Genomic DNA, 15,867 nt, shown 5'->3' with positions numbered 1-15,867 from the left:
TCAACACTATATTTTGATTCCGCCCTTCTAAAAGGAACATCGGCTCTAACAATTCCGTCTACATCTACCAAAACTACCGGGAATGTTTCAAAAAAGGTAGGCATACGACGTACAAAAAGCTCACGCCCTTCTTTATCTCTAAAGATGGGGTGTCCTAACCAGCCAACAGCTATTCCATCCCCGTTGTCCATTGAGCCCGCTCTAAATAATCCCCCTTTTGCTGGATTATTACCAATATAATCATAAAAAGCTAATTTTTCGGGAATTTTAGACCAAGCTTCTGATAAACTCAGATTTTCGGCCAGTCCAGCCCCAACTCTTCGATATATTTCTTGCTGGAAGTATCCCTGATCCCACTGATAACGAGTGGGGCCAAATAATTCGATTGGGGTAGTTGCTGAACCATACCACATAGTTCCGGCAACTACGAAAGCTGCAAAAAAAACAGCAGCGATACTACTGGAAAGTACAGTTTCAATATTTCCCATACGTAATCCTTTGTATAGACGTTGAGGTGGACGAACACTAAGATGGAATAGACCCGCTAATATGCCCAATGTACCCGCTGCAATATGATGAGAGGCTATTCCTCCCGGAACAAAAGGATCAAAACCTTCCACACCCCATGCTGGATTTATAGATTGTACTTTTCCGGTTAGTCCATAAGGATCGGACACCCATATTCCAGGACCATACAAGCCTGTTACATGAAATGCGCCAAAGCCAAAACAAGCCAATCCTGAGAGAAATAAATGAATTCCAAAGATTTTGGGCAAATCCAAAGAAGGTTTTCCCGTACGTTCATCACAGAATATTTCTAGGTCCCAATACACCCAATGCCAGATAGCTGCCAAAAAGCACAAGCCGGAAAACACAATATGTGCCCCTGCCACACCTTCATAACTCCAAATACCCGGATTCGTTATACTTCCCCCTGAAATACTCCAACCACCCCATGAATTGGTTATTCCTAAACGGGTCATGAAGGGTATAACAAACATACCTTGTCTCCACATTGGATCAAGAACGGGGTCAGAGGGATCAAAAACCGCTAATTCGTATAGAGCCATCGAGCCGGCCCAACCAGAAACTAGAGCTGTATGCATTATATGGACAGAAAGTAATCGACCGGGATCATTCAATACGACAGTATGAACACGATACCAAGGTAAACCCATGGAGATACCCCTTTATCAAAAAATAAATAAATAAACACTATGTAACTTTATCGCATTGGAAAAGACTATACTATGTACTTAACCTTTACAGTGGATTCTGTATTCGAAAGAATTAATATTTATTTTATTCCGTTCCCTTGAAAATAAGGGAACAATTCTGTTCAGTTTATAAGAACAAAGAGAAGCAGATCTATTCTATACTATACCCGATGAGTACGAATACGCAATGGAAGGGTTGGTCCCATTTTGGGGGAACGAATGCATAGAAACTTGTTTATCATTCGAATGATCGATCCTTTCATTAAAATTTTTCTTTATTCACTAAGTTTTCCCTTCTAATTTAGGGATAAAATAAGTTTTCCCTTCTAATTTAGGGATAAAATAGAATAAACAGAAAAAAAAAAGAAGGAAGATGAAGACAATAAACCCATTGCATTGTTACGTTTCTATATTAAAGTGAAGTATAGTGCTTAATTTTTTTGTTTAATTTAATGCCTATTGGTGTTCCAAAAGTACCTTTTCGGAGTCCTGGAGAGGAAGATGCGGTTTGGGTTGACGTATAGTGCGACTTGTCAGACATATTGGGTCATATGGGATTTACCCCGTTCTTTCCCCCGATCGAGATATCCTACGCTTCGCCCAAGAAATATTTACTGTTAATTATTTGTAGCGTGAAGTGCAATTAGATCAATTTATATTCGGGATCAACATTATCGATTAGAAGAATTTATGGTTGACTTAGACCGATAAAATATTCAGGCTTCGTTCAGAAAATACCAAATTGGTAATATATCTACAATTACCACTTCTATAATAGATGAACACAACGAATAGTTTGTGGGAAGGTAAGTAAAGCATGAAACGAATTGAAAAAAAAAGAAGTGGTACTGAAATTATTTGTCCTATATGTACAAATGGAATTCGGACAGATCTTTACCCGGAGTAGAACATGAACCTAAAAGAATTCAAAAGGCCCATTAAGGAACAAGAAAACGACATTGTGATTTAAATCGTGATGAAACAATATATCAATGAGAGGTTAGTTTAATAAGTTCAGTAAATTCTTTTTTCTTATTTTATAGTTTTTATATATAGTATAGGGCGGGGTCCAAAAACCCTTTTTTTTTGAAGAAAAAAAATCCTTTCATTTCACTTTAAAACCTGTTACAAAAAAAAAAGAAATGGAACTAGAATCGACACATTGATTATTTATTTCGCAATTTTTTTTTGAACCGTATGCATCCAAAGGTGCACGTACGGTTTCTGGGAGATAGAATTTTGTCCTAATCAACCGACTTCATCGAGAAAGATTACTTTTTTTGGGCCAAGAGGTTGATAATGAGGTCTCAAATCAACTTGTTGGTCTCATGGTATATCTCAGTATAGAAGATGCTACTAGGGATCTTTATTTGTTTATAAACTCTCCCGGCGGATGGGTAATCCCAGGAATGGCCATTTATGATACTATGCAATTTGTGCCACCCGATGTGCATACAATATGCATGGGATTAGCCGCTTCGATGGGATCCTTAATTCTAGTCGGAGGAGAAATTACCAAACGCCTAGCATTCCCTCACGCTTGGCGCCAATGAGTTTGTTTTTTTGAAAAAAAAAGAAAGAAGACTATGCCTTCGCCATATCGAATATGAATTATAAGTAATAATAGCATGGCACTTTGAGTTCGATATGAATAAACCATTATTGTTTTTTCATAACATGAGGTTATGTATCGAGATAGTAATATGAAATAAAGGTTATTTTCGATTTAATCTTACGTATCGGGAGTACATTTCAGCGTCACATTATTCCTTATTAAAGAGTACAAAAATGAAAAAAAAAAACGATCACTTTCCCTATTTGATCGTATCATAAAGAAACTTTGGGATTGCTAAATCATAGACGAGATAAATAAATATAGAAAGCAACAGAGCCATCATAGTATTTTAGTACTCCGACGAAAGGGAGTTCTTACTCCAACGAAAGGAAGGGTGGTAAATGGATCATTCAGCGATCTGGATCGGATGGATTATATTTCCCTCGTCCTTTAAGAGAAAAGGGGAAAATTCAATTCCATTGTATAGCCGTATGCAATGCACAAAAATGCCTGTACGGTTGTTCATTCTTCTTGTTATTTTTTATCTCTTATTTAGCCCAATCATGGGAAATAGAAGAACGTTCATACTGTTATATCAGTAACATCAGGGTTATGATTCACCAACCTGCTAGTTCTTTTTATGAGGCACAAGCAGGGGAATTTATCCTGGAAGCAGAAGAACTACTGAAACTTCGTGAAACACTCACAAAGGTTTATGTACAAAGAACGGGCAATCCCTTATGGGCTGTCTCCGAAGACATGGAAAGGGATGCTTTTATGTCAGCAACAGAAGCCCAAGCTTATGGCATTGTTGATCTTGTAGCGGTCGAAAATGAAAATACGAACGATTTCGTGTAAATCCATGATTCCATTTCAAACCATAATTAGAATTTTCTTTGATTGGGCATTGAATAGAAATAAGAAATAATTCATAATCATCAACTATCATCCGGTTAAGATCGATCTAAACCAAGCTATTCTATAATTAATTCTATATATATGATATGCCAACTATTAAACAACTTATTAGAAATACAAGACAGAAAATAAGAAATGTCACGAAATCCCCCGCTCTTCGAGGATGTCCTCAGCGTCGAGGAACATGTACTAGGGTGTATGTGCGACTCGTTCAGATCATGAGCTCGAACAAATGAGACAATTTTTCTAGTATCAACGATCAATCAGTACCAATGAATAGGATAGATAGATTGGAAAAAGGCCATTTACTATCTAAAACTAAAAAGGAAGATCCATCATATTCCTTGTGTATAGAATTTTTGGTTTCCATTGGTGCAAATCCAATCAATTCGATTTGAGATGAGAAGCAATTATCCATTGGTAGCAAATGGTTATCCATTAAGCGGAGGAAATGCTATTGATTATGCTCTTATTCTTGAAAGAACGGACTAATAGGGTCAGCTACTTAGCCAACTTTCATAATTAAATACCGTTACTATATGGATAACTCTTATTGTGAAAAGATATATTACTGTATAATTGATGGGTAGAGCCAAAGGGTGTGAACTATACAAGTTCACAATAATATTTGATTAAATGATAGAAGGGGCTCCGGTGTATAGAAAGTACCTAACCGTTTAAGAAGTAACCATAGAAACGATGAAACTCACTATTTTTTTTAGTGTCGGCATAATTTCTTATTTCCAGGTCAAATGTCTGGAAGGAATAAAAAATCGTGGTTGGGAAGGTCATAGTAGCAAAAGCCATGGGAATTTCTTTTTTATATACTGGAATAATCCGCTTTGTTATTAATCGAACGGAGGAGGGAAAAAAGAATGACTGAATGAAGAGAAATCAATTAGTTATTCATTAAAGTTTAATTTGATTCAATGACCAGAGTTAGACGAGGATATACAGCTCGGAGACGTCGAATAAAAATTCGTTTATTTGCATCAACTTTTAGGGGGGCTCATTCAAGACTTACTCGAACAACTACTCAACAAAAAATGAGAGCCTTAGTTTCTTCTCATCGAGATAGAGACAGGCAAAAGAGGGATTTTCGTCGTTTGTGGATCACTCGTATAAATGCAGTAACTCGCGACAACGGGGTATTCTATAGTTATAATAAATTCATACACAATCTGTACAAGAGGCAATTGCTTCTTAACCGTAAAATACTTGCGCAAATAGCTATAGAGAATCAAAATTGTCTTTACATGATTTCGAATAAGATCTCTCAAATAAAAGAGATTATTTAGTAATATACAGGAATGATTGAAAAAAAAGTCCCCGGAGAATGAACTCCGGGAAGATAGAATGAAAATAAATTATAAGATACTTATAAGATAAGTATAAGTAGTAGGAATGAACGAAATCTTTCAATACAAGAATTCCTTTTTCTTAACAAAACAGCAATTTGATGCTTGAGAGTTTTGAGTCAATTGAGGGGTATGCCTATTTATTTCTGGTTCTAGGACCAGTAGTTCGAGGGATCGACTCGACTCTCTCAAATTGTTTCTCATTATTAAGAAAAGGTAACAAAGATAAAATACGAGCTTGTTTTATAGCAATAGTAATTAATCGTTGTTGTTTCAAGGTCAATCTATTGACACGTCTAGATAATATTTTTCCTTGTTCACTAATAAATCGACTAATTAAACTCATGTTTCTATAATTGATTTGATCCCCCGACCCAATTGGGGGCAAACGCCTACGAAAAGATCGCTTGGATTTACGAAAAGGTTGCTTGGATTTATCCATGGGTTATTTTTTTTATTCCTTATCTCGAAAATTCTATTTCTTTATTCATTTTAGATCCGACCGAATAGCATTTGATTATATATGTTGTTATAGTGTTGTATATATGTTAAGTTCTTCCTTTCCTCTTCCTGCTCCTTGGAAAGATCGTACACATGTTCCTTTCGGTCTATTTCTTTATTTCTCCATGAATTGTATGTGTGCGACAATAGTGACAATATTTTCTTAATTCTAATCGATTAGGTGTATTGTGTCGACTCTTTTGAGTAATATATCTAGAAATACCCGGCAATTCTTTATTGATACCATTTCGGACACAACTGGCGCATTCCAAAATAACTCTGACTCTGACATCCTTACCCTTGGCCATGAACCTCCTTTGGATTTTGGATCGACTTAAATTCTTCTATTTTCGATCCGAACCGAAGAAGAAGAAAAGAATAAAAAAATCAATAGAAGTTACTAACTAGAAATTCAATTTCTAAAGATTTGGTTGTAAATAAATTAATATTAATTGAGTAATAATTAAGTAATACAATTGCTTTCGAACCAGCATCCTACTATCCTAATCTCAGTATTTCATTTAAGTATCTTTTTTCTCTCTTATAATTTTGTGTAGCCTGCCATAGAATATATCGGACTCACATTTCTATTTCTGTTCTCCAAAATTCAATCTTAGATCCACTGCATTTTTCTTAGGTTCAATACACTTTTTCTTTCCTATCCTAAGAATAAGAACTGAAAAAGAGGAGCGAAATTTGAGTCACGTGGAAATGTATTTTTCATTCTCCTTATTTCTTTACATATCAATAACTAGAATGNAAAAAAAGGGAATAATAAGGCATCCGGGAATAAACGATTAATTTCTATCAAGAGACCCGCCAAAGATCCAAACCATAGAGTAGTTAGTACAGGAACCGTGGAAAGATATGTTTTTATATTTCGCATTGAAAATCCTCCTTCTTTATTTTAGTGTAAAACATATATGATCAGATGCTGTAGTTCAAGATCATTTGTATTCAGTCTTATGTGAAATTCTTAACTAAAATGAATATGTACAATGAACGAACCAGTAGATGAGATTTTCCTATACCTAAAAGTCGGAACAGATATTCATTCTTTTTTTTATACGTTAGTTTCAGATATATATAATTCTTTTATTATATGAAAGAAAAATAAAAAAACGACAGAAAAATTGTATTGTATATTGTATATAGATAGAGGAGAAAATAACGATCTGGAAAATAAAACAAGGATTTTGTACAATGGCCGCTGTACAACAATTTTGAAAAGGGATGTAGCGCAGCTTGGTAGCGCGTTTGTTTTGGGTACAAAATGTCACGGGTTCAAATCCTGTCATCCCTACCTATTACTACTTCTATTCTATAGGAAGTAAGGAGGGATTAATTTAAATCGATTAAAATTTGATATAATTTTGAATTATTTCATACTATATGTATGCAAGGTGTATTGGAGTATGAAAAATTTTTTTCTATACAGTCGTATATCCTATCATAAGAAAGCGCTCTTAGTTCAGTTCGGTAGAACGCGGGTCTCCAAAACCCGATGTCGTAGGTTCAAATCCTACAGAGCGTGATTTTGTTTATCTTATGTCGAATCACAATAAAATAACTTAATTTTTAAAAAGTTGAATTACAATTTGAATTTGACCTCCTCTTTGCAGGAGGTCAATCAAAAAAAGAAATATTACTCAATTAAAGGTCCAACTGATCACCGCGTCTATATTGTAAATATGCAGTTACAAATAATCCTGCCAAAGTAATAGGAATTAGACCTAAGACAATTCCAAATAGAAAAACTTCAATCATTTCGATTTTTTTGTTTTGAGGAGGTAAAAATAGAAGTAAGATCTATCTCTAAATATTAATCTGAATTATTCATGAATCTCAATGATGACAATTGATACGGAAAGGAATCATACAATACCCGCAATTCCGGAGAAATATTTATTTTTATGAATTGGTTATTCAATTCATTTCAAATAAGTTGTATCTTGTTCAAACTAATTAATAGAGCCGGGGTTATAGTTAAAGCAGCCAAGAGAAAACCAAAATAACTAGTTATAGTAAGCATGAAAAAGCTAAATGAACTTAAAAACTATATTTTTTTTTTGCTACATACATTGATAAAACACTTACCTAAGTTTCTATTTTTTCCGAATCAACAGGTTCATTGTTCAATTCATGAGTTGGGTATAGTAATAAGAATTGTGTGTGTCGTGTAGCTTGATTACAAAATCAGATTATACGTAATAAAAAAGTAATTTTGGAATGAAAGAATTATATTGAAAAGACTTCAATTTGGATACCCTAAATATTAATATAAAGTAAAAGAAAAAGGTATATATTTCACATATAATTGAATTGCACGAATATGATAATATCTTTCATGAATTATTAGAACCCATTGATTCACATTTTATCAACATCCTTATTTTCTATTACGAATCCAATAATGGAAACCAAAACCTTATAAGGAATTTTAGGAATTTTGTATTGGTCTATTGAATACAATTATGCATACAAGAAACAAAAAGAGAAGAATTATATAATGTTTCGGGACACAGCGTTGCTGTGCTGGAGGAAGGATAGCTATACTGATTCGGTATACTCGAAATACACCTTTGGTACAAAATTGACGATCTCACAAACAAAGATGAAATATCAGTAGTTTTCTATTTACTGATCCCATCTTTTACGAAATCGATTCCCTTTTTTTAACTGTATGTGTACAAGAATTTTTGGAGCTCAGCATGTCTGGAAGCACGGGAGAACGTTCTTTTGCTGATATTATTACCAGTATTCGATACTGGGTCATTCATAGCATTACTATACCTTCCCTATTCATTGCGGGTTGGTTATTCGTAAGTACAGGTTTAGCTTACGATGTGTTTGGAAGTCCTCGGCCAAACGAATATTTCACAGAGAGCCGACAGGGGATTCCACTAATAACTGGCCGTTTTGACTCTTTGGAACAACTCGATGAATTTAGTAGATCCTTTTAGGAGGCCCCCAATGACCATAGATCGAACCTATCCAATTTTTACAGTGCGATGGTTGGCTGTTCATGGACTAGCTGTACCTACTGTTTTTTTTTTGGGATCAATATCAGCAATGCAGTTCATCCAACGATAAACCTAATTCGAATTATAGAACTATGACACAATCAAATCCGAATGAACAAAATGTTGAATTAAATCGTACCAGTCTATACTGGGGTTTATTACTTATTTTTGTACTTGCTGTTTTATTTTCCAATTATTTTTTCAATTGAGAGAAAGAGAATAGTAGGAATTCTCTTATCCCATTCGGAAGGATACTATCCTCATAATTATCCATGACTGTTTTTGTCTCTAGCATGAACACTTGATAAAATGTGGAGGAAAAAGGGGGGAAATGGCCGATACTACTGGAAGGATTCCTCTTTGGCTAATAGGTACTGTAACTGGCATTCCTGTGATCGGTTCAATAGGTATTTTCTTTTATGGTTCATATTCGGGGTTGGGTTCATCTCTGTAGTAATCCCATGAACAGGATTGTAGACATGAAAAAGTAAGAACTCAGAGGGTTGAGGTCCCTCTGAGTTCTTACTTTTAAGACGAGACTTTGATTTATTTCATAACATACCAATTTTGGAAAATGATTCAATCAACATAATCAAATTATAAAATATAGAAATGACAAAACGGATCTTTTATTTCTTATAATTTTTTTGAAGAATTTAATCTATTGATTGATTCATAGTCACTGTCATTTCTCCATAAAATTCATTCTTACCAAGAAAGAAGGAATCTTGTGGATAAGATAATCCAATAAAATAAGAATTATTTATATAATATTTAGTATATATACTAAATATTAGTATTTTTTATATTATTTTATTTATTATTTATGGATTTCTACATCGATTTCTACGGATGAGAGATCCTCAAAATTTTTTCTATACTAAACTAAATAAAACTTACTCTATAATAGAAAAAAGAAAATTGAAAATAAAACTGTGATATGATAATCAATTCATAAAGGATTTATGCGTAAAAATCGAATCTGGTTTTCAACCAACCAGAACAGGAAAAGTTTTTTTGTTTGTCCAATACTTTTTATGAATCTAAAGAAAGGAGTCCCAATAGACCTGGAAAAGAAGGAATAGTAATCTTTGATGAACAAGAGAAAAAATCATTATTTTTTCGATACAAAACGACACAAGAAAAGTCCTTTTTCTTGTGTCGAATAGAAGATTAAGAAGACTAGTAATCCCCCCTATAAGTATTTGTTCCTTTCATTTATCCCGTCAATATATATGTATTTTCTTTTTGTATGTTTATTGTCCATTAATGAATTCTAGACATCTCAAAAACTAAACTCTTTTTTTTTATTGCTATTAAGAAATGTCTGGATCTAGAAATTCATTTCGTACAATTGAACCTTTTCAAATTGTTTCTTTTTAAGAACCAAAAAAATTTGTGCCAAAATCACAGATGCCAAGAAGAACAAAAGACCTTGAATGCGTAATGGATCTTGAAGCACTATTTCTGCATCTCCCTGACCAAAGCCCCCCACATTTGGATTACTTGTTAATGGTTGATCAAGCTTGATGGATTCACCCTCTGAAACAAGAAGTTCTGGTCCTCGAGGTATAATATCAACCACCTGATGTCCGTCCAATGCATCAATTATAGTTATTTCATATCCCCCCTTTTCTTTACGTACTATTTTGCTTACTATACCTGCTGATGTAGCATTATAGACTGTATTGTTACTTTTGCTTCCATCAGGATAAATCTGTCCCCTTCCTCTGTTCCCACCTACATATATAGGATATTTTAAAAAGTGAACGTCTTTTTTCGTAGCAGGGTCGGGGGAAAGAATAGGAAAGACGATTTCACTATATTTCTGACCAGGAGCGGGACCTATCACAAGAATATTTTTTTTATTGGGACGATAATTCTGAAAAGAAAGATTTCCCATCTTTTCTTTCACCTCAGGAGAAATGCGATCGGGAGGGGCCAATTCGAATCCTTCGGGTAAAATAAGAACAGCCCCCACATTCAAAGCTCCTTTTTTACCATTAGCAAGAACTTGTTTCAGTTGCATATCATAAGGGATTCGAACAACTGCTTCAAATACAGTATCAGGAAGCACAGCTTGGGGAACTTCAATATCCACGGGCTTACTAGCTAAATGGCAATTGGCACATACAATTCGTCCAGTTGCTTCTCGTGGATTTTCATAACCCTGTTGTGCAAAAATGGGATATGCATTTGAAATAGATGCCCGAGTTATTACATATATCATGATCGATACAAAGATGGATCGAGTTATCTGTTCCTTTACCCCCCAAAAAGTATTTCTATTTTGCATGGTACAATCATTGATCACGGAATTTCTACAATAAATTAGATAGGTAGCTAATATAGTTCCCTACCCACGAATCTGCTATTATACTGGAATAATTGTAGTGGAATATAGTATATATAGGATAGGATGAATACCTTTAACAGGTAGAAAAGAAATATAAAGAATAAGTAAGATTGAAAATGTTTTTTTTATACACGAAAAAAGATTATGTTATGATTTGATTGATATCGAGAGATCAAATGAGTTCTTCATTCATTCATTGAATGATAAATAATTACAAGTGAAGGAGATACACGATTTAAATAATGGAAAATCCAATATTTCACAATTGTATCTAGAATAACTGGAAAAGTGGAAACAAGACCAGATACAATTTGATCGTTATGAGCCAATCCAAAATCGTTGTAGACCGAACCAATCATTAGTTCCCAACCATGGGTGGAGTGAAATCCGATCCATAAATCAGTGATTAAAAGAATTGAAAAAGCCTTTATTGTGTCACTTAAGTTATACAATAATTCCTGAATCCAAGAATTAAGAATGATAAGTTCTTCATTACTCAGAAAAAAATAACCACTTAGAATAACAAAACAGATTATATTTGTGGAGAAATGCAAAATGATATGGAGATTATATTCATTGTGTGTTTTGATCAATTGTATTGTTTGCTTGTGTATTTCTATACGAAACTTTTGTATATGTGTCTCTGGGTTTTCTTTTATCATTTCGTCCAAGAGGAATAGTTCTTCTAGTTCTATGAATCTTTCTAGAACGTTTTTCTCTTGAATATCATTCAAAAAGGTTTCGGATTGCCCGCTATTCCACCAGTTAGTAATCCAAGGTTCCAGACTTTTATTAAATGAGAGAGAGACCCACCAGGGCAAAAATACTATAGATACAAGATATGGTATGGAAATCAATGCTTTCTTTTTTTTCATTTTTTATCTGGGAATTAATTGGTAATGAACTTACTTCAATCGTTGACTCTATCTGATATTTTTCTAAAGAGCGAGTTATATAACAAAGTATCGAGCCTATGGATCTATTCTCATTTTTGTGTAAAAATGGAATCCTTGGATCTATAAAGAATAGAAAAATAGAATAAAACTCCTTTTGGATTCGTATGAAAAAAAATAAGAAAAGAAAATAGTATTTCCAGATATTTCAATTGGGCAAATTCGAACCAATTTCATCTTCATTTTTTCCTTTTTCTTTTGATGAATACTCAAAAACTACTTCAAGACGAGTCCCCCGATCAATGAATTTTTTCGAAATGTTTAACTTTCACCGCCTAAACACATTCCGGAAATAGGGTATCAATTCCAAATCTTGAACCTAAAAAGACGAATTTATTATTACGAAATAAATTTCGGATATATTTAAAGAATGGAGTTGGGCTCTGTACATATACAAAATAGGTTTGGTATACAAATAACTTATTCTTTTTAAGAATATTTTCTTTTTTTTTTATAGTCGAATGAGCATTCTGAAGAAACTTCAGTTGTAGTAAATAAAAGGGGGTTAGCAAGTTTTTCCCTCATACTGAGAAATACAGTTATTTTTCAGTTTCTTTTTCCTTCAATCGGTACACGCAAGAAATAGGCCAATTCAGCAGCTTTTTGTTCAATTTCTCGTGGAGTAAAATTCTCATCAGTACGAGTCAAGGGAATGGCTCCTTGGCCTCTGATTTCCATATAAAGGACACGACGAGGATAAAGACCCTCTTTAACCTGCATTCTGATTGATTGGATATCTCGCATAAGGAAGCGAAGGAAGATGCGGCGATTTATTCCAGGAAATCCCCAACGAAAAATACACACTATTCCTTCTTTTCTATCGAATCGGTCATAACCGCTACCTACATTCCACGAAATTGTGCACCACAAATAGGAGCTAATGAATAGTCCCGCAATCCCATAGAAAGACATGACAATACCTTGTGGAAAAAAAATGATTTGCTGAGATGGAAATACAGATATCAGATTCCTACCAAGATAACTGGAAGTTCCAACCACTAAGAATCCTAGTGAACCTAAAAAAAGGATACAGGCCCAGCAAAAATTACTTGTTTTTCGAGACCCCGTTATAAGTTCTATCCATATATGTTCTGATCGCCAGTTCATACTATACTAGATCCAGTTGTATTCGATTGGAATTGAGAGAATAAAATAATCCAAATGGAATTTGACTTTACTTTTCTTGATGCTGAAGTAACTCTCATCAACTAGCACTATTCTGATGCGAAGCATTAGTAGTAATTAGTCAAATACATTAACTTGCAGCAGATATAATCTATCTACGTGGATAACAACATTTGTGTTCAGAAAGAGCCACATATCGTACCATATTACACTAAATAAATATCTGTATTATAATCTAGCCAGTGTTCAAATAAATTGATAAGATTTGTTCCCATCGTATCTAGACAATCTTATTTTTTTGGACATAAAGAGATAATGAAGCCATTGCAATTGCCGGAAATACTAGGCCTACTAAGGGCACAAAAATAGAGGGGAAGTTAAGATCTGTCATAGAATGGGTACCTCGATTTAATATTTGTACCTCTTATAAAGAGGTCTTATGATAACTATATCTATTATAAATAACAATAACTAGTTAATAAGTGCAAGGGATCTAATATAAAACTAAATTAAGTTACTTTTTACACGAATATAAAAGAGTTTCTTATCAGTTCACGACTCTAACTAACCTGATCCAACAAACAGGGATTCATAGTAAAAATGGGGTTCTCGGTAGATATAGAAATCATCTCTATTCTATATTTCTTCTTTCTATATTTTTCTATTTTATTTCTATATTTTCTATTTTTTATTATTGTCTGTATTGCTACCTAAGAATGTATTAATACCTAAGAAAGTGAGAGAAAATTTGTATTTTTCTTTTTCCCAATTCAATTGCTCAGGAAGAAAAAATTCACCCTTTTATCCTGTTGATAGAATGATTGGTACTAATCATGAATAGAAGTAAGATAAAAATGGATCTAGAGGGAAAAAGAAAAAGTAATTCCACCTTCTGACTCTTCCCACAAATGGAACTTATGTTACCAAAGAAATCACCATTTTTCTTAGTTTTTTTGATTACGATGAACGAAAGACTTGTTAGCTACAAATAACTGGGTCTAGTGCTCTATTTTAATTTTCTTTTTTATTTTGATTCAAAGGAAGGAAACCGTGAAGTTGAAATAACTCACTCAGAACGCCTTTTAAAGGATTACGTGGTACAATTGGATCGAATAAGCCCTTATGGAATAAATATTCAGCCGATTGTAAACCATCAGGCACTGTCTTATTCAATGTTTGTTCAATTACTCTTTTACCCGCAAATGCAATGTAGGCATTAGGTTCAGCAATAATGACATCTCCCAACATACCAAAACTTGCTGTCACTCCACCAGTTGTAGGAGATGTAAGAATTGATACATAGAATAACTTTTTATTTGATTGATAATCATATGAAACAGAAGATATTTTAGCCATTTGCATCAAGCTCAAACTTCCTTCTTGCATGCGCGCTCCCCCAGAAGCACACACAATAATGACAGGTAGAGATTCATTAGTAGCATACTCGATCAAACGGGTGATTTTCTCGCCTACTACGGATCCCATACTACCTCCCATAAACTGAAAATCCATAACCCCAATTGCTATAGGAATACCATTTAGTTGACCTATGCCTGTTTGAATAGCTTCAGTTAAACCTGTCTTTCTTTGATAAGAATCAATACGATCTCTATATGGTTCCTCCTCTGAATGAAATTCTATGGGGTCTATAGAGACCATATCTTCATCCATAGGATCCCAAGTATCCGGATCAATCGAAACTTCGATTCTATCTGAACTACTCATTTTCAAATGATATCCACACTGTTCACAAATATTCATTTTTGACCTAAAAAATTTTTTATAATTTAATCCATAACAATTTTCGCATTGAACCCATAAATGTCTGTATTTTTTATTTATATCAGAATCGTTAGAATTTTCTCTCATATGGAAATCGCTGCCATTACTACTAGTTCTTATACTAGAACTACCATTTTCATTACTACTTACACTTTCAGTACAAATGAAACTATAAATGTAACCATCGCTGTAATTGACAATATCACCCGAAATGTTACTAGTAATACTAATACCGATTTCAAAACGAAGATAACTATCAATACAATTAGTAATGTGATTATTCCAACTAAATTGAGTATCATACATGTAATGATAGTACTTATTTTTAGACCCCCTATTCAAATAACTAGAAAAGAAACTTTCTAGTTCACCCAGAAAAGAACTATTATTGTCAATCTCAAAAATCTGATTTTCAATATCAAAATATACAGAATAACTATCGCCATTACTATCCCTAACTAAAAAAGTGTCATCAGAGATCAAACTCCAAATATTCCTGATCTCAAATAAATAATCAACAGTACTGAAACTATAATTGCTGCTATCACTCCAACCAAGAATGTTTTTTTCCGTATCATTTAGAATGGAGTCTTCACTTTCATTGGTATATTCAATACCATCAAGACTATCCATTGATTTACTTAGACCATACCTATGTTCTAACCTCTCATTAGACAATATCGAATTGAACCACCACCATTTCTCCATAAAGTCTTCCTGCCCCCTATTTGATAAAAATACAATAAATGAATAGTCATTCGATGAATAATCATTTTACTATTTGATTTCCTATCAGAATTAAGCATATGGATCTAATCATTAGGATTGTTAACTAATAACGAGTGAGTATTGAAAGAAATGATTCTCCTTTGGTGAATCCGGAATATCACTATATATTGATACAATCTTTTTCTCCATTATAAATAGAAGAAAATAATGGTTTCTCTCATGTCATGTACAAATTTTATCATCGAAAGATAAATAAAAAATAGTTGTTTTTTCCTATAACTATAAAATAAAGAATTTATTCTCGTACAATCTGGTATTATATAATCAAATAATATAATAGATTAAGTTTC

The 15,867-nt window shown here is 33.6% G+C and overlaps 18 protein-coding genes and 2 non-coding genes across 21 annotated transcripts in view. All coding sequences in view use genetic code 11, as the record gives it.

Annotated features, from left to right (window-relative positions):
- The window catches only part of psbB (photosystem II 47 kDa protein), a 1,527-nt gene extending 349 nt beyond the window's left edge, over positions 1-1,178 (bottom strand). The window contains exon 1 of the mRNA in view: positions 1-1,178. This exon is cut by the window's left edge and continues 349 nt beyond it. Coding sequence (YP_009033911.1) covers positions 1-1,178 — 1,178 coding nt within the window.
- Positions 1,179-1,669: 491 nt separating this feature from the next.
- On the top strand, positions 1,670-3,630 carry clpP (ATP-dependent Clp protease proteolytic subunit). Its single transcript has 3 exons — positions 1,670-1,738; positions 2,468-2,758; positions 3,379-3,630. The coding sequence occupies exons 1-3, from the start codon at positions 1,670-1,672 to the stop codon at positions 3,628-3,630; spliced, it is 612 nt and encodes a 203-aa protein (YP_009033910.1).
- A 146-nt stretch (positions 3,631-3,776) lies between these two features.
- rps12 (ribosomal protein S12) lies at positions 3,777-3,890 on the top strand (one part of a trans-spliced gene, as the record gives it; the record has 2 gene entries for this part). Coding sequences YP_009033909.1 and YP_009033865.1 both cover positions 3,777-3,890 — 114 coding nt within the window.
- Positions 3,891-4,619: 729 nt separating this feature from the next.
- On the top strand, positions 4,620-4,988 carry rpl20 (ribosomal protein L20). The gene has a single exon. The coding sequence runs from the start codon at positions 4,620-4,622 to the stop codon at positions 4,986-4,988; it is 369 nt and encodes a 122-aa protein (YP_009033908.1).
- Positions 4,989-5,184: 196 nt separating this feature from the next.
- Positions 5,185-5,490, bottom strand: rps18 (ribosomal protein S18). The gene has a single exon. It carries the CDS (start codon positions 5,488-5,490, stop codon positions 5,185-5,187), a length of 306 nt encoding a protein of 101 aa, YP_009033907.1.
- Positions 5,491-5,656: 166 nt separating this feature from the next.
- On the bottom strand, positions 5,657-5,857 carry rpl33 (ribosomal protein L33). Its single transcript has one exon. The coding sequence runs from the start codon at positions 5,855-5,857 to the stop codon at positions 5,657-5,659; it is 201 nt and encodes a 66-aa protein (YP_009033906.1).
- Positions 5,858-6,300: 443 nt separating this feature from the next.
- On the bottom strand, positions 6,301-6,435 carry psaJ (photosystem I subunit IX). The gene has a single exon. The coding sequence runs from the start codon at positions 6,433-6,435 to the stop codon at positions 6,301-6,303; it is 135 nt and encodes a 44-aa protein (YP_009033905.1).
- A 343-nt stretch (positions 6,436-6,778) lies between these two features.
- On the top strand, positions 6,779-6,852 carry trnP-UGG. The gene has a single exon. It is a non-coding gene; the product is annotated as a tRNA-Pro (tRNA).
- A 157-nt stretch (positions 6,853-7,009) lies between these two features.
- trnW-CCA lies at positions 7,010-7,083 on the top strand. The gene has a single exon. It is a non-coding gene; the product is annotated as a tRNA-Trp (tRNA).
- Positions 7,084-7,202: 119 nt separating this feature from the next.
- petG (cytochrome b6/f complex subunit V) lies at positions 7,203-7,316 on the bottom strand. Its single transcript has one exon. It carries the CDS (start codon positions 7,314-7,316, stop codon positions 7,203-7,205), a length of 114 nt encoding a protein of 37 aa, YP_009033904.1.
- A 169-nt stretch (positions 7,317-7,485) lies between these two features.
- On the bottom strand, positions 7,486-7,581 carry petL (cytochrome b6/f complex subunit VI). Its single transcript has one exon. The coding sequence runs from the start codon at positions 7,579-7,581 to the stop codon at positions 7,486-7,488; it is 96 nt and encodes a 31-aa protein (YP_009033903.1).
- Positions 7,582-8,260: 679 nt separating this feature from the next.
- Positions 8,261-8,512, top strand: psbE (photosystem II protein V). The gene has a single exon. The coding sequence runs from the start codon at positions 8,261-8,263 to the stop codon at positions 8,510-8,512; it is 252 nt and encodes an 83-aa protein (YP_009033902.1).
- Positions 8,513-8,522: 10 nt separating this feature from the next.
- On the top strand, positions 8,523-8,642 carry psbF (photosystem II protein VI). The gene has a single exon. The coding sequence runs from the start codon at positions 8,523-8,525 to the stop codon at positions 8,640-8,642; it is 120 nt and encodes a 39-aa protein (YP_009033901.1).
- Positions 8,643-8,664: 22 nt separating this feature from the next.
- psbL (photosystem II protein L) lies at positions 8,665-8,781 on the top strand. The gene has a single exon. The coding sequence runs from the start codon at positions 8,665-8,667 to the stop codon at positions 8,779-8,781; it is 117 nt and encodes a 38-aa protein (YP_009033900.1).
- Positions 8,782-8,903: 122 nt separating this feature from the next.
- psbJ (photosystem II protein J) lies at positions 8,904-9,026 on the top strand. The gene has a single exon. The coding sequence runs from the start codon at positions 8,904-8,906 to the stop codon at positions 9,024-9,026; it is 123 nt and encodes a 40-aa protein (YP_009033899.1).
- An 879-nt stretch (positions 9,027-9,905) lies between these two features.
- Positions 9,906-10,868, bottom strand: petA (cytochrome f). Its single transcript has one exon. The coding sequence runs from the start codon at positions 10,866-10,868 to the stop codon at positions 9,906-9,908; it is 963 nt and encodes a 320-aa protein (YP_009033898.1).
- A 245-nt stretch (positions 10,869-11,113) lies between these two features.
- Positions 11,114-11,803, bottom strand: cemA (envelope membrane protein). The gene has a single exon. It carries the CDS (start codon positions 11,801-11,803, stop codon positions 11,114-11,116), a length of 690 nt encoding a protein of 229 aa, YP_009033897.1.
- Positions 11,804-12,427: 624 nt separating this feature from the next.
- ycf4 (photosystem I assembly protein Ycf4) lies at positions 12,428-12,988 on the bottom strand. Its single transcript has one exon. The coding sequence runs from the start codon at positions 12,986-12,988 to the stop codon at positions 12,428-12,430; it is 561 nt and encodes a 186-aa protein (YP_009033896.1).
- A 298-nt stretch (positions 12,989-13,286) lies between these two features.
- On the bottom strand, positions 13,287-13,397 carry psaI (photosystem I subunit VIII). Its single transcript has one exon. The coding sequence runs from the start codon at positions 13,395-13,397 to the stop codon at positions 13,287-13,289; it is 111 nt and encodes a 36-aa protein (YP_009033895.1).
- A 620-nt stretch (positions 13,398-14,017) lies between these two features.
- Positions 14,018-15,532, bottom strand: accD (acetyl-CoA carboxylase beta subunit). Its single transcript has one exon. It carries the CDS (start codon positions 15,530-15,532, stop codon positions 14,018-14,020), a length of 1,515 nt encoding a protein of 504 aa, YP_009033894.1.
- Between the last annotated feature and the right edge of the window lie 335 nt (positions 15,533-15,867).

The sequence above is a fragment of the plastid genome of Dioscorea rotundata (assembly GCF_009730915.1).
Source record: "Dioscorea rotundata plastid, complete genome".
In the NCBI taxonomy this organism is placed as follows: Eukaryota; Viridiplantae; Streptophyta; class Magnoliopsida; order Dioscoreales; family Dioscoreaceae; genus Dioscorea; species Dioscorea cayenensis.
Note: the sequence above shows the minus strand (reverse complement) of the source record. Positions and strands in the feature narration are given on the sequence as shown.